Source organism: Cornus florida, unplaced genomic scaffold (genome assembly GCF_030987335.1).
Source record: "Cornus florida cultivar Cherokee Brave unplaced genomic scaffold, ASM3098733v1 CherokeeBrave_3.0.0_Hap2_Chr10, whole genome shotgun sequence".
Taxonomy (NCBI): Eukaryota; Viridiplantae; Streptophyta; class Magnoliopsida; order Cornales; family Cornaceae; genus Cornus; species Cornus florida.
In genome coordinates, this window is record NW_026775580.1 from 55,981,858 (window position 1) to 55,997,808 (window position 15,951).

Below are 15,951 nucleotides of genomic sequence, written 5' to 3' on the forward strand. Positions count from 1 at the left end.
TAGGCACGCCTTTAACAACACTGGGAAAATTGATTCTTAATTGCCTACTATTCTCTCTCACATAATATAAATAGCCAAATAATAAAAAAATTCAATATGTATCCAATAGGAAGCGCCACTCCACTCCAAGAAAAGGAAAATCTAATTCTAGTGGGTTGCCGAAGTGATCATCACACCATTTTGATCAGAATGAAGTCACTTTGATCACTCTCCAAACATGGCCATTCTTGAGTCTCTCACAAATCAGTTAGTCATTTCCGTTCCTCATATTTCTGTTTTAGTTCTAAATATCATAGAACGTGTTGGCCCTAGCTTCTGCTTGCAGTGCTACCAAAGCATACACTCCTAAATAAATCTTGTCAACTGAATAAGATAGCAATGCCATCGCATATATAAACACAAAAGGAGAGGAAAGATTTGTAATACTAATATTTAAAGTGGCCTAAACATTTTTTATCATCACAGCCATATTATAGTATTTTTAAGAATTAATACATTATCTTATTCGAAGGGCTTGCCCAAGAAAAGAAAAGACTAATTGTAATGGGCAGCATCCTACAAAGCCTCCCCTCCTTACAAATGATTCAACCCAAATCATGAAAGATGGCCATTTTTGTTTGTTGTTCAATTTTCTTTGTCCACACATTATCCCTTTTTTTTGTGCTAAATATCCTAGAACAATTTAACTCTAGACTCTGCTTACAATGCTAGTAAGCAGTCACTTCTAAGTTAAGCTTGTTAACTGAATTTGATGCAGTTTGATTAAGAAACCAAAGCCATCGCAAATACAAAACCAAGGGAAAGGAAATATATTAAAAATTCTAATATTCAAAGTGGTCTGAACTGTTTTTTTATCGTCACAGCCATTCTGTAGTGGTTCCAGCAAACAGGTTATTAAGATTTTTACATGAAACAAGGCAAAAACTTATTGTTCATCATCTTTGGGTAATGAAAAAATGTGCATCTTATTTGGTATACTGGGTGCATGATGGAACAAACCCCTTGGGACTAAGTTAACAATGAAAAAAATGTACAATATATATATATATATATATATTTAAAAAGGACTACCCCAAAAATTGGGATTTTAAATTCCTTAATATAATTTGACTTCCAAATGGCGAAATTTCAACTCTTGGTGAATTCATTAGCCATGTCTGTTTCATAGCTACAACCATTGAACCGCGATTAATGATTCAATTAAGTTTTACTAAATCATGTTTATCATGACCTAATTCAACTTCAACAAGTCATGTTGAATCCAAGGTCATTTTTTTAAGATATGATCTACATTCCAGTAATCAAGCCTGCCTTGGTCCCATTTGATTGGAGTCAGCCACATGAATTCTTGTTTCCCATTCTTCTCTTTTATAAGCTGTGTCCACTATACATCTAATTTAAATACAAATAAAGAACAGCAGTCCTTGGGTCCATAGCACATCAGAATTTTCCGATTCTTTTACATCTTGTATTTGCCAGGCATTATTATCGTTTAAATCAAGAATAAAACTTTTTTGTTGAATCTGAGCAGGTAATGAATCATCATATTGAAAAATGTACACTCCAGGGTCATTGCTTAATGCAGTGGTAAAGATTGGCTGCAAACAAAGTCTTTGTGTAAATAATCGCAATGGTGATTTAAAACCCTTAATTAGCAGGGACAACATTAGGTTATGGCTATTAATTTGACCATTTGTTTATGGAGACATATATCATCTAAAAAAAAAAAAACTCAATTGACCATACTGTAAGTAATTGAGTTTCAATAGCCAAACTTGACTTCTGCAATGCTCTGAAGTTCAGCAAACCTATCTGAATTCAAACTACTTCGTTCGATTACAGACATAAACACAGCAAAAGCATGGTGGTGGAATTCAAATTGACAACGCAATCGAAAAAAAAAAAAAAAATGAACGAACTTACAGCGAACGTGGTGACAGTAGCTCCAATCAAACCGAATATCAAAATTCCCCACGGCCGAATATCCTCTTTCCCTTGATTCCGTTTATCAGCTCCATCGTTTCTAATCTTCTTGTCTTCGGACATTGAATTCACTGCGTCGTCCTCTCAACAGATAAGAATTGAATTCGAAACCCTAGAACCATTCTATTCTCCCTCTCTCTTTGTACTTTCTATAACATAATCAACTCTCTCTCTCTCTCCCCTTTCTCTCTCTAGAAGTTGAAGCGGAGAGACGCGGTTCGCGCCGATCGATTTTATTCAGAATGCACCGTGCGGTGGCTATTGCTGCAGAGACCGTCACGTGTCTGACTAGTCGGATTTGTAAAAGTAATATGGTTGGGTTTGAACCGCAAGAATGTTGGGCTTTTCTCGCAAGTCGAAGTGTTTGGGCTCTAGCACTCATGCACTTGAACTTGGCCCGAGTCTAGGACACAACTCGGGTTAAGGTTGGGTTGCTCATCCCATCCTATTTAACCTGTGGCTAGGTTGCTCCTTGTGTTCGAGAGCTCACTTTCGAATTTTGCGTCATCCGCCTTCCTTATAACTCTTAGTCACACAATTCGTTAAAAGAGGTCATGCTCTCAAGCTTCGCACGCAAATTTGCGATTTGGGAGCGAATTCGTATAAAATCCGCAAATTCAATTTTGAGTACTGTTATTTACCTCGACAAATAAAAACCTACTACTTCACCAAATTTACGTGGATACCTATGTGTCAAATATAATGGGACCCATTTTAAAATATACGGTAGTTAACTATTTGGAAAGTTATAATCCATTTTTTAGGTTTCATCTTAATATACTATCTTTGTTGGCGATGAAAGTTTCAATCACTATGTTTATTAAATTGTATATGTGTTTTATACATATATCACACTGCACCTCTCTAACGTATAGATACTTAAAATTGTATCTCCTATATATAATTAAATAGGCATCTGTTCATTACTATAATAATCAAAACTAATGATCTATGTAACTCCTGAAACAAAAACAAATAAAGGAATTTAAAGAAAAATTGCAAAGCATTAAAAAATTGAAAAATATTGCAGTTTTTTTTTTCTAAATTTTGTACCAATCTAATTCTTATGTTTGAGCACCATGAAAGATATTGTGAAAACGAAAAAGAATATGATACGGTTATGGAATACCGAAAAGATAAGGAAATGACTTATGAAAAACTGAGTAGATAAAGAACGAAAAATTGACGTATTTTATGAAAACAAATAGAAGTAGTAATGATGCTTATTTAAATTGAAATTTTATAATAACACGTCATATTTTTACCTATGCCAATTTTAAATCGGGTATTAAAGTCGTCAAAAATATTGCAATTCACGAATTTGAAAATTCGCGGTTTCCATACTAATTCACTTTATAAAACTAATTACCATATATGCATTTATTACTTACACTGTTACTCAATATACGTAACGACTCGAATCTGTGGGTCCGAACCGTTAACCGAGTCCTTACCCAAACCCAAGGTCAATTAAAAAAAAAAAAATTGGCATGACCTCTGCTAAAAAGGATCCTACAACAACCTGTTTAAATGCATAAAAATGCAATGGCCTCTCTTGAACCTCAAAACTAATATATCATGTCCCAATGCACAATACAATAATATACAACATCCCCAAAATCAATACATACATACAAAATGTCCGATTCCTCCATCTCCTCCAAACAAGGAATTACTTTAATTACATTAAGTTACAGTCCATGAAATATATTTATTTACACAAATTCTACCATTACAACACTATACAAGTTACACTTAATTTTTTTTTTTTTTTTTAAGTATATGATCATATTTCTATACAAAAGATAACAAAATAAAAGTTCTAGTCCAGTCTTAATTGCGATGGGTTATAGCCCACCCATTCTTTTCCTAAACCTGAAAAATGTTAAAATAATAAGGTGAGCATAAGCTCAGTAGGAGGTGTCTAAGATACACCTCTTGTAACCCTGTGAATCCAAGCAATGAATAGAAATAAAGGGAACGCATGCTATACCGAGGAATAATACAATACAATTTCAAGGTTAAAAACAAATAATGTCGTGCCATGAAATGCAATGTCGTGCTATGTCACTCCCCATTCAAAATCACTTCCATTTATCATTTTTTAAACTGTTAACGTAACCCGCCTCTCGGTACCCCGTTGGCGACACGAGAGAAGGATCGGACTGTCCCTGACCCTTGGTAGCCCCGCGGTGTCATTTGGGCCTAGATAGCTCAACCACGCTAAGGAGTTTCCATATTTCCCTCTAAGTTACATTAACGTCACGGACCCTCGGTATCCCCTTGGCATCTGGGTTTTCACAAAACCTTTTGTCAAAAACCTTTCTCCCAAAAATCATTTTCTTTCCTTTTTAAATCATCTTCCCATTTCTTCCCAATGCTTATGCATGAATGTATCATGCCATGTCAATACTCATAATCATAAATCTAATTCAAGTCTAAACCACTTAGCATACTTTACAAGAATTTTCAAAAAATATACAACATGCTTACATTCAACAATAATCAAGCATAGTAAGCATTTAGAGTATAAAATCAATTCATACAAGCATGCTATTTCATGTAATTTCAACTAAACATATAGTCACATACTTTGTTTACAAAAATTTAATCATTTTAAAAGAAAATTCAACATAATTAACATGCTAGACAACAATTCAAGAAGGAAAATTCACAGATGAGTAAGAAATTGTGCATTAGAAACCCCTACCTCAATTTTGTAGAAAAACCCTCAAATGGGTCCAAATTTTTAAAAATCCTAAAGTGCACCAAATGATGAATTGCTTACATCAATGAGTAGATCTTCCATGCTCTTCATTTTGACGCAAACAACATCCAAAATTTTCAACAATTGAAGGAGAAACCAAATGTTGAAGTTTGCTTGGAGAAAGAAAAAAGAAAAATGAAGAAATGTGAGGGAGAGAGAGATATTACCCGCTGGGGGCCACCACTAAAAAAAAACCTTTTTGATTTATTTTCTACCACAAAATATATATATGCTTCAATATAATAAAACCACACAATTTAGCACTTAAACAATTTAACTTTGCACAAAATAATTAGGCATGGTATGCAAATGACCCGAGACACAACTCCCATACACAATAATTTCGGTAGCGGGTCTCACCGAGACCGTCCGACCCTAAAAACGGAAAAATACAAAAATGACAAACCTTACATTTCAAAGAGTCCTAAACTCAATGGAACGCCCCAACCAACTCTCGGACACAACCTTGTAATGCACGTAAATAAAAATACATATTGAATAATTAATAGGTATTTAATATATTATTATATCTCAGAATAAAATAAAATTGACTTCAATTTTAAATCTTTCAAAACAAAAAATAAAAGAAGAAAATATTTTTCATCATGGAAACATTGACTAACTAATAAAAATAACTTAAAATTGTATTTAATTACAATGACTCTTTTTACCAGCAAAATCATTTTGAATTGATATTTAATATTTTTTGTTGAATTTTACCGAATGATGATGCGAGTTTTTTTAATCACTCATTTGTTGATATCATGTTAATGTTGTTATTCACTTCATGATCATTTAGGTTTAGTTGTTGTATTGAAAATGTTAGACAATTGATATTTTAATTGTTTTATCCGACATTTATGTCCTTGTGAAAGGTTGTGTTATTTGCATGAACGATTATGTCATAATTTCATTTCATAATTGATGTAAACTTATTTAAGTTAGTATTAAATTAATAAAAATGTATACAAATAGAAAATAATTTAATTAGAGTGATAATTTAGATTAACGGAATAACGATTAGTACAAATTAATTTTATGAGCGATGATTTATATGAACGTGATAACTATAAATATGAAGAATAGGGAAAAGTCACGTAACTATTAATATGATTTATATAAGTGATGGGTGTTAATAATCTTTGTGTAACTATTAAAGTATTAGAAGTGTTTGCATTAAGAAGATGACTTTTAAAAGGGGTTGTAACTTTTAGGTAGTTTAGTTCTTTTTTTCTTTTTTCTTTTTTTTTAAGTCACGTAATTTGTTTATTTTAAATTAAAATAGCTACTTTAAAAGTGTATGTAAATACAATAAATCTAATTGACTTTAATAAAGAGATTTATAGATATGAAAAGAAAGAAAAGCTGATGACTCCAACAAATTAAAATTAAAAGTTGGCAACACCCCAAAAATGGTAATTCCAACAGTTTATAAGCAACTTTTATCCACTTTAAAAAAAAAATTATAAAAGAAGTATACTATATTAGTAGACAGCAGACTTGAAACTTGAAAATAGAATGATATATTCAAAGAGAAGAACATGACGGAATTTTTTTTTTTTTTTTCTTTTTTCTTTTTTGAAATTGAAAAATTTGGGACTCTCTAATCATTTGTAGAGAAAGGACAAGTGACAATTGTAATGTTAATAACTGGTGCATTTTGAAATTATCGTTGTGGAATGTTTAACGTATATAATTTTGTAAAACAGTTTTAATTAAAATGAAAAATTACGTTTATTTTTCCAATTAAAATTAAAAAATTGTTTTAAATGTATAAATTGATAGCATGTTGATATATATATATATGTGTGTGTGTGTGTGTGTGTGTGTGTGGCCTGTGTGGGGGAGAGATGAACGTAGAAACCGTGGGAATCGTTTCAAATGAAAGAGTTCACAGCACCCCAATTTTTTTTTACTCCAATAATAATAATAACTACTTTTATCACCTACAAAACTAATTATTATATAAAGAAGAATATCATCTGAGAAAGAATTATGTAGGTGGTAGACTTGGAAATAGAATAATATTTTTGCAGTATTTTTTTTTTTCCTAGAATCTTAAAGTATGGGCCTCTCTAGACACGATAGACATCTTAACCGCTGAAAATCGCCGTATTAATGTATAGACTTGAAAATAGAATAATATTTTTGCAGTCTTCTTTATTTTTTTTCACCCCAAAAGCTTAAAATATAGGATTTTGTAGCCATATATAAACGAAAAACATAATATCTTAATGGCTAAAAAATACCGTATTAACATATATAATTTTGTAAAACTATTTTAACATAAACATTTATTTCTTATATTAAAATTGGGCATAAAAATGTAAAGGAAAGTAAGAAAAAGAAAGAAAAGAAAGAAGAACCTGTGAATCGTTTCAAAGAAAGAGTTAGGCAACACCCAAATCTCATGACTCCAACAATTTTAACAGCAATTTTTATAGACTAAGAATAACATTTTTGCAGGGAGAACGACAGTTTTTTTTTTTTTCCTTGTGAAATCTTAAAATATAGGACTCTCTACATATATATAGACCATAGATAACTCTTGACAAGAGGCATCTTAACAGTTGATGACTTTTGAAAATTATCATTATACTTTTTAATATGCAATGGTTTAAAGAGGTGTTAACCAAATGTCAATTAACTTTTCTTTTAACGAAAAATAACTTTTTAAAATGTATATAAATATTATAAATTGAATACACTTTTATAGGGTATATAGATATTAATTACTTAAATTCCACGTATGCCCTAGCTATATGGTATTGCTATATTACCACCCACACACACACACACACACACACACACATACTAATAAAGCACACGTGCGATGCACGAGATGAAAAGTTATTTTATAACCTTAATTAAAAATTTATACAAAAATTATCAAAATAAATTCACTTTTACAAATAAATGATTAGTAACTTTTTTTAGTAATTAAAATTTTAAATATTTTTGAAGCGAAATGTGTTATCAAAATTAAAATTTAAGAATAAAACATCAAGTTTAAGGGGTTGCAATTATTTGTATAATATGTATATAATTAGAGATTGAAAAATATATAATATTTAAAAACTTATAGACAAGGAAATATATAATATTACAAAATTTATTTGTTTAGTTAATAAATGATGATAACAATGCAATTCAAAGAATAAAATATAATTAAACAAACACAAAAAATAAAAATAAAAAAGAAATCAACATGATTAATGCAATTCAAAGAATAATGTACCTGTAATAAAACAAAGAATAATGTACCATACTGCAAAATAGATCAATCAAAATAAATTAAGATATTTTTTCAAAAATAAATGGAGTCATCCAAAATAAAAAATCAATGCAATTCAAAGAAATTACTACAAAAGTTGGAAGAAAACATAATGTAAAATAGAATAAAATAGAAAAAATAAAGTTGTTTTAACCTTGAAGAATTATGAGATTTATTTTAATTGGTAACTTATTTTATTATTTAGTAAATTATTTTATTATTTTATCTATAAGTGATTTGAAATATCTTGATTGAATTTCAATTAAATAATTACCTATTTAATTTTAATTGGTAATTTATTTAATGATTCGAAACATCTTGATTGAATTTTAATTAAACAATTACCTGTTTAATTTTAATTGGTAAGTTACTTTATTATTTGGTAAATTATTTTATTAAATATTACATAATTTATTTTAATACGTAACTTGTTTATTTTATTTGGTAACTTATACGATTTATTTTAATTATAACTTATTTTGTTATTTGGTAAATTATTTTATTATTTTATCTATAAATTATTTGAAATATCTTGATTAAATTTCAATTAAACAAAGGCGAATTGCAAAAAATCCCCCTCAACTATCCCAAGGGATATTTTTAACTGATGTCCATTTAAGTGGTTGTCTTGAGGAAATTTTTTGAACGAAATTATCCCTTAACAGATTATTTTTCAAATAATTTATTTTGGAGTATTTTGTTTTCTCGAAGTAAGAAATATATTTTTTTTGGTTAATTACAACGCCACTCCCTGAAATTTGCTGTATTGACAGCCATATATAAGTTAGCCCTTTTTTGGACAATGAGACCCTCTGAAATTTGATAAAGTTGACAAAACACCCCCTAACACCATCTAGCACGCCTGACACATGAAAATTTGACCAATTTGCCCTTTGACTTGTTTGTGGACCATTATTACTTTACAATTGAATTAATTGGACCAAACTACCCTCATTACCATTTGATGGGAAAAAAAAGTGCACAACTGCCAAAAACTACTATTTTGGTGCCAAAAATTCTAGCCATATTAATGGAAGTTGTTATATATAACCTACATTTAACATTAATGGTACTTGTAATGGAACTTGCAATATATATATATGTCAAAATACAACTAGTGAAATAAAGGAGAAATAATACAGAAAATGGCAAGTGGAAGCTTTGTGTCATTTTAAGTACAAAGCTTTGCACCGAAAAAAAAAAAATTACGATGGAATTGAAGTTTTGCACCAAAATAAAATTAAAGCTTTGCAACAAAAAAAAAAAAATGGTAAGTACTTCAGTTGTCCTTTGTAACATTGTAGCCAACAGAAGCTTTACACAAAAAAAAAAAAAAAAATGAAAAAAGAAAAGAAAAGAAATTTGCAAATACTTCAGTAGCCCGTTACATAACCATCATTTAACATTAATAAAATCTTAACCTGAATAAAAATAGTATTACAGTCATTACAAACTTGTACATAGCCCATTACATAACATTTAAAATTAATAAAGTCTTAACCCAAATAAAAATAACATTACAGTCATTATAAACTTGTACAAGTCATTACATAGCCATCATTTGACACCAAAAATTTGTACAAGTCATTACATAGCCATCATTTGACACCAAAAATTAACCAAGTATGAGGTGCAGTTAGCAACTATGTTATGCAATTAGCAACAAATACATGTGCAATAAACCAAATGTGCGAACAAAAACTAACTTTCCAGTGTTACCCAATTAACAAAAAAATAACCCAACTGGTGTTCTACGTGTCATATGCGGCGTTTACAAAAACATAAATGTTACCTAACTCCCAAAAAGATATGTTGTTGATTGCCAAATCCTAGTACCAGGGTGGACCGAATACTCCATCACTTGTTGAGGTTCTATTGGACTAAGTGGGTGGTGTAGTTGATGCTGATATGCTTGATTATGTGTGTTGTGCATAATTTGTAACCTACAAAAATAGAACAAAAAAATTCATCCATTTAGAAATAACATCTAAACTGAAGTAAGCTATTTACAGTAAGAAAAACAAATGCAAATCAAATAAGTGCTTACATTAGACTGGGTGGACTGACTGGCTTGTAGTGGTGCTGATGTTCCTGCAACTCTAGTAGACTGAGTGAGTTGTGCATAATTACTGATTTGCAATTGCAAATGTACATTAAAAAATAACTATGATATATAGACAGGGGTGGAGCCAGAAATTAAATTCAGATGGGGCACAATGAAAAAAAAAAAAAAAAAATCAATAATCACGACAATAAATATAGATTCTATAAATTAAGAGGCAAAAGAAGAAAAATTACTCAAAATAATATGTCAAACAATGAGTAATTTAAGAAAGATAAATAATTAACAAAAAATTTAAAAAGGAAAGAAAAATGAGAGAATTTTGAAAGGGAAAAAAATTGGATTTGATTTCAAAAGGAAAATTTGACTATTTTTTAAAGGAAATTAAACGAATTTAAAATAACCAAGGATTACCTATGCTGATGCTGCTGCTGTTGTTTTACTCCTTGTCCTTGCTCCTTCACCTTTCCTTCATCTCCTTCATTTTCTTGAAGTTGTTGCTGAAGTTGATGCTGACACTTGTTTTCTTTTCCTTGATCCTTTGCTCTGAACTGGAGCCTTTTGACAGCCCCTTTTGTTGTGTCCAGTATCCATGCATCTGTTACAATGAATAATGGTAGACCTTTTACTAGCCCGTGTTTCATCAGTTTCCCTCTTCCTTTGCACTCTAGGTCTTCTTGCAGGCCTTTTTAGAACTGGAGGAAGCAAATCCTTCTTAGGTACTTCATCCCATAAAGTCTCATGGTGCATGGGATATATGAGATTTTTGTAAGCTTTCACATAAGTGTACCTACTGAAGAATTCATGACAATACTCCTCAATATTTTATCTTCTCCTTGTAATACATATTGCTGCATGCTTATATGGCACACCACTGAGTTGCCATTCCCTGCAACAACAAGTTCCTCTCTGAAGATTGACAATATGTTTGAAGGTATTTTCCTCTGTTACCTCATAAAAGTCACCACCTAGATAGATCAATTGACATGTCCCTGCCTTTTTAATAACTAAATTCAACTTGTTTCTAATTTTTGGGACTGCAAAATTATCCCAAGTAGCAGATTTCTGAAACCTTTTGGAGAATTTGCTCATAAGCTTAGTTCCTATACCCTTAAACATAGCAGTTATAAGTTTTGCCCTCGCATTCTTAAGCCATGAGTTTAACGACTCAACTGCATTATTTGTCAGAAAATCACACTTTTGTCTCTCATCAAACATATGCCTTGCCCATGTTTCAAGTGGATGGTCCATCAATGTGATACCCCTCGATTCTAGAGCCACGGGTGATCAAGTCCGAGCACAGAATACAAGGGATATCAAACAATTAATATTTAAACAAGCATTGGAATACAAGATGAATTAAAAATAAACAGATAAGCTGAAAGGAAAACTAAATAATAAATTCTTATTTAAAAATCCTCAAATAAATAATGATTAAAATCCCATAATAAAATCCTCCAATCTTCTGATACCAGTAATTAATTAAACTACAACTCGGGAATCCATACTGTGGACCCTTAATAATATCCTAACTGATATAACTGAATCGAAAAAAATAATAAGTTACTAATGAAGAAGAGTCCTACGTAGAGTCGGAAGAATGAATGGCTGTCTCTGCTCGGCACGAACAATCTCTAAGACTGGAACTGACGAACACCTGAAAAATAATGGTGGGTCAGGCCCACATACAAGTTCTAATCTACTACATCCCAAACAGAGACCCGATACACGTATACATCCTAATTAATTCAATAATAACTAAATAGTCCATATATAGATATATACACACACTAAAGGAACCTCACTAGACTATAGAGTTGTCTCAACCTGAATAGTAGGCAACATGCAAAACGCACCTATAGTGAGCATGAGTACCTAGACCTACCAGGGTACACAACTACGCTATATCTAGCTACACATCCCTGGCAATATAGGCACCCTAACCACTGATCCTGAGACTCAAGCTCATATCATGGTGTATAATTATATATTTAAAATCCGTCCTATCCAACCATCAAAAATAAACTATCCAATTATTATTTCAATACTATGTCATCCAACTATTCCGTTAACCTGACACGAATAAGTAGGACTTAACACTGTGGTTAATCCGTTCCCTTATTAAAAATAGGTAGGACTTAACTCTTACGTTAATCCGTCCCTACTATGCCCCCATCCCATAATGGTGCATTAATCCATATCATAATCAAGTTTCGAATTCAAGGAAAATGTCAGTAATGTTTACATATAATAATCCAAATAAATATGATACAAATCATATACACATCCTTTGTATTTACTTGAGCAAAAATATAAATTCTAAATAGCATGCATTTAATTTACATCATAGAACATTAAAATGCATCTCAGCTAAATTGTACATCACCATGTTCGAATTAAATTAATTTAAATCTAAACAATTGATTAAAATAATATAATCCAACAATATCTAATTAATTTATTCTTTTAAAATTAATTACATTCCATACTTAGCATGAAAACTTAAATCATGCATTCTAATTCTTAATGAATCTAATTAAATTAAATAAATATTTAACTCAAATCCATCAATCAACAATACTAATATTAATTTAATATTCTTGCATTAATCAGATTCACATACAACTTATTTAATGCAAAACCAATACTATTGTATCAAACTGACTTATACTTTATACAAATTTCGTTCTGCGTGTACACTTTATGAATAAAACAAATTTCAATTATAATTATATTATAAACTAGTTTATGTTAAAGTCATATCTTGCTACAAAGAGATTGTTGCTTACAATTAATGCGTAGAATTCTAGAATGCAAAAGTGACCAAAACTAATGGTTACTTCCTTGTTCGGCGTGCCAAATTTACAAAGAAAATTTAGTTTTGAATTCTTATATACTTCATTCATAAACTGATTAATGGAAACATATATAGTTGACCTCGTTCGGCGTGTATACAAGGAACCACACAGATTTCATATTTATATATATAACTGGTGCATGCCAATTTGATTCATGCTAATGCTAAAAGAAATTCCTCGTTCTGCGTGCATGAAGGAAAAATAAATATGATTTCATCTAATCAAACTGTTTCATGCTAAAACCCATAATATATTACAACACATGATTAAAACACAAAATATATTACAACACATGAAAGTTTAATTTATCAAAATATGAAAATTATCCCAAACCGAATATTAAAACACATGAACTGAAATTTCCAAATAAATCCATGTAATTAGATTCAATTAATTAATTTGAAGAACCTAAAATTAATCTAGCATGCATAGGGTATGAATCAAAGGAGAAGAGAAGAATTAAAACTTGCCTTTAGGGATTAGATAAAAAAACCCTAACCTCCTTCTTCCTTTTCTCTTCCTTCCTCTTCCTTCTTTCTCTCTCTAAAATATAGTACGTAATATATTTTCTAACCTCTTTCACAACCCTATAATTATATATTTATAGTCAAATAAAATAACACTAATCCTTTTCCCAATCCAAGCCAAACTAATAATAAAAATAAAATAAAATCTAAATACTAAAAAGGTAACTAAAATATATGGTACGTATAATCTATGTGTAATCCTTTTTATATGTAATATATAAATATATATGACTTTCCTTATATATATATATATATTTATTTATTTATTAAATATACATATACATGGGTAATTATCCGTACCCATTAAACCCCTTATCCAAGTAGTCCATGGAGCCCAATTAGTTGGTCCATTATTACTATCCATATCCAATTCCCTAAAAATATTAAAATAAAAATAAAATAAAACAATTAAATTCCTAAATAAATACACATCATCACACACAATTTCATTTAAACAATTAAATCAATTAACACATTTAACAAATAATTAAATCAATTAAACAAGTAAACAATTAGCCAAGAAATCAACTAAATAATTAAATGCAATTAAAATAAATTTTTTTTAAAAATACCGAGACTATCCTTTTAAAATCAGGGGTATTACAATCAACCACTGCCATGCTTCTGGACAATTACTTTGTATCTTTGCCATGGCATTGTTGAATTCCAACTCTCTATGAGCCCTAGCTACCATCCAAAATAATTTTCTATACTTAACCCCAGGATACAATGTTCTAAAGTTAGCATAAATATGTCTGCAACACTTTTTATTGAGAGCATAAGGATATACCTCATCCACAGTTGGAAGTATTCCTTTTTGACCATCAGTCATTATTACCCAAGCCAAATTCCCACATGTGTCACTAGTGATTTTGTGTAGGTATTCCAAAAACCACTTTCAAACTTTTTTTTGCTTTTAAACTCCACTACTGCAAATGCAAATGGGTATAACCCATTATTCCCATCAAGCCCCACTGCACTAATTAAAATACCACCAAATGGATCTTTCAAAAAACAACCATCTTAACCAATAAATGGTCTACAGCCATCCTTAAAACCATTTAATACTGCTGCAAATGCTAAGAACATTCTTATAAACCTTAGTTCCTCTTTTTGTGAATGTTTTATAAACACCAAACTCCCAGGATTGGTTTTTTGAATCTCAGCTGCATATTTCCACAGTTTTGAAAATGAATCAACATGGGTTCCTTCATTCTTTTCTAAAGCTTTCTTTCTAGCCCTCCTCAAACATGCCTTACTTACTTTCACCTTAAAGTGGTCTCTAACTTCTTATTCCAAATTCTCAAAACTGATGTCAGGTTGATTTCTAAATTTGTTAACAAGTTTGTTTGCTATAAAAATAGAAGTAACCACCTTGTTCTTAGTGGTTCTAATGCAAGTGTATTCTGGACCAACTGTCTTAACTTTATAGGTAACTTGATCTTCCAATACTGTTGCATGGATTCTCCAATGACAACCTAGGTTCCCACAATGACTAGTCACTCTAATTTTTTCATTCTTCTTCATCACCAATTTGAAACCCTTTTGAATTGAATACTTCTTCAACGCAGTCTTGAAGTGATTATCATTAAACAAATGATCTTTCACAAATTTAATCTCACCATTAGCACCATACTTGAACACTAGTATCCCCTTGATGTGTTGATGCACAGAACCTTTCCTTTCATCACCACTTTTTCCACTAAATTCAGCACTGTCACTATAATCTGATAAATCTCCACAACTGTTATCATAACTCTCACTTTTTAATTTAATATTATCCCAATCATTTCCCTCATTCTAGTCCTCATCATCATCATTGTCTGAGAAACTGTAATTAGATTTATGAGAATCGTCACTGTTTTCATCTTGCCCCTCAGAATTTTGTTGTGGACATTGACTGTCTAAATCAATTGGAACACCCTTATCAACAAATTCAACAATTATATCTATCTCTCTAACATCTGAGTTCATTTCAAACATAATGATCATATTATCATCCTCATTTAATAGCAGTCTACCACAATTCCCAAGAAATTTGTAAAATATATTCATTGCCATACCAATCTGATTAACATTTCTAAGCATAAATGCATAAGCAGATGAATACAAGTCCAAGAAACTATATCCATTTGGATTTATCCCATTCAACACATGTATGTGACCATCAAAATTAAGTATGAGATTATGGACTTTGTCATTAGCCATCTGCAACTGAGAGAAAACATTAATACAAAATAGGTATAGAAATTGTAATGCAACATGCATAAGATAGGATTGAAACAGTTCATGTTAACCAGAGCAGGACCCATAGTTCGTCATACAATTAACACTCGCAGACCAATCACTAGTGTTGCAAAAGTCACTAACATGCAAACTTATACCACACAATCTTATTAATTTGTACACGCATATCAACAAACTCCCCTAAAAAATAACAATTATTTCATAATAAAACCCTCAAACATAAATTAACAACA

The 15,951-nt window shown here is 30.6% G+C and overlaps 1 protein-coding gene across 2 annotated transcripts in view; it reads right to left on the minus strand.

Moving 5' to 3' along the window:
• Nucleotides 1-2,258, minus strand: part of LOC132278487 (uncharacterized) — a 35,379-nt gene extending 33,121 nt beyond the window's left edge. The window contains exon 1 of one of the 2 annotated variants that reach the window (XM_059780279.1): nt 1,924-2,258. In XM_059780279.1, coding sequence (XP_059636262.1) covers nt 1,924-2,046 — 123 coding nt within the window. In that variant the 5' untranslated portion in view covers nt 2,047-2,258. The remainder of the gene's footprint in view (nt 1-1,923) is intronic. The other variant, XM_059780280.1, reaches the window with a different exon arrangement.
• Nucleotides 2,259-15,951: the final 13,693 nt, after the last annotated feature.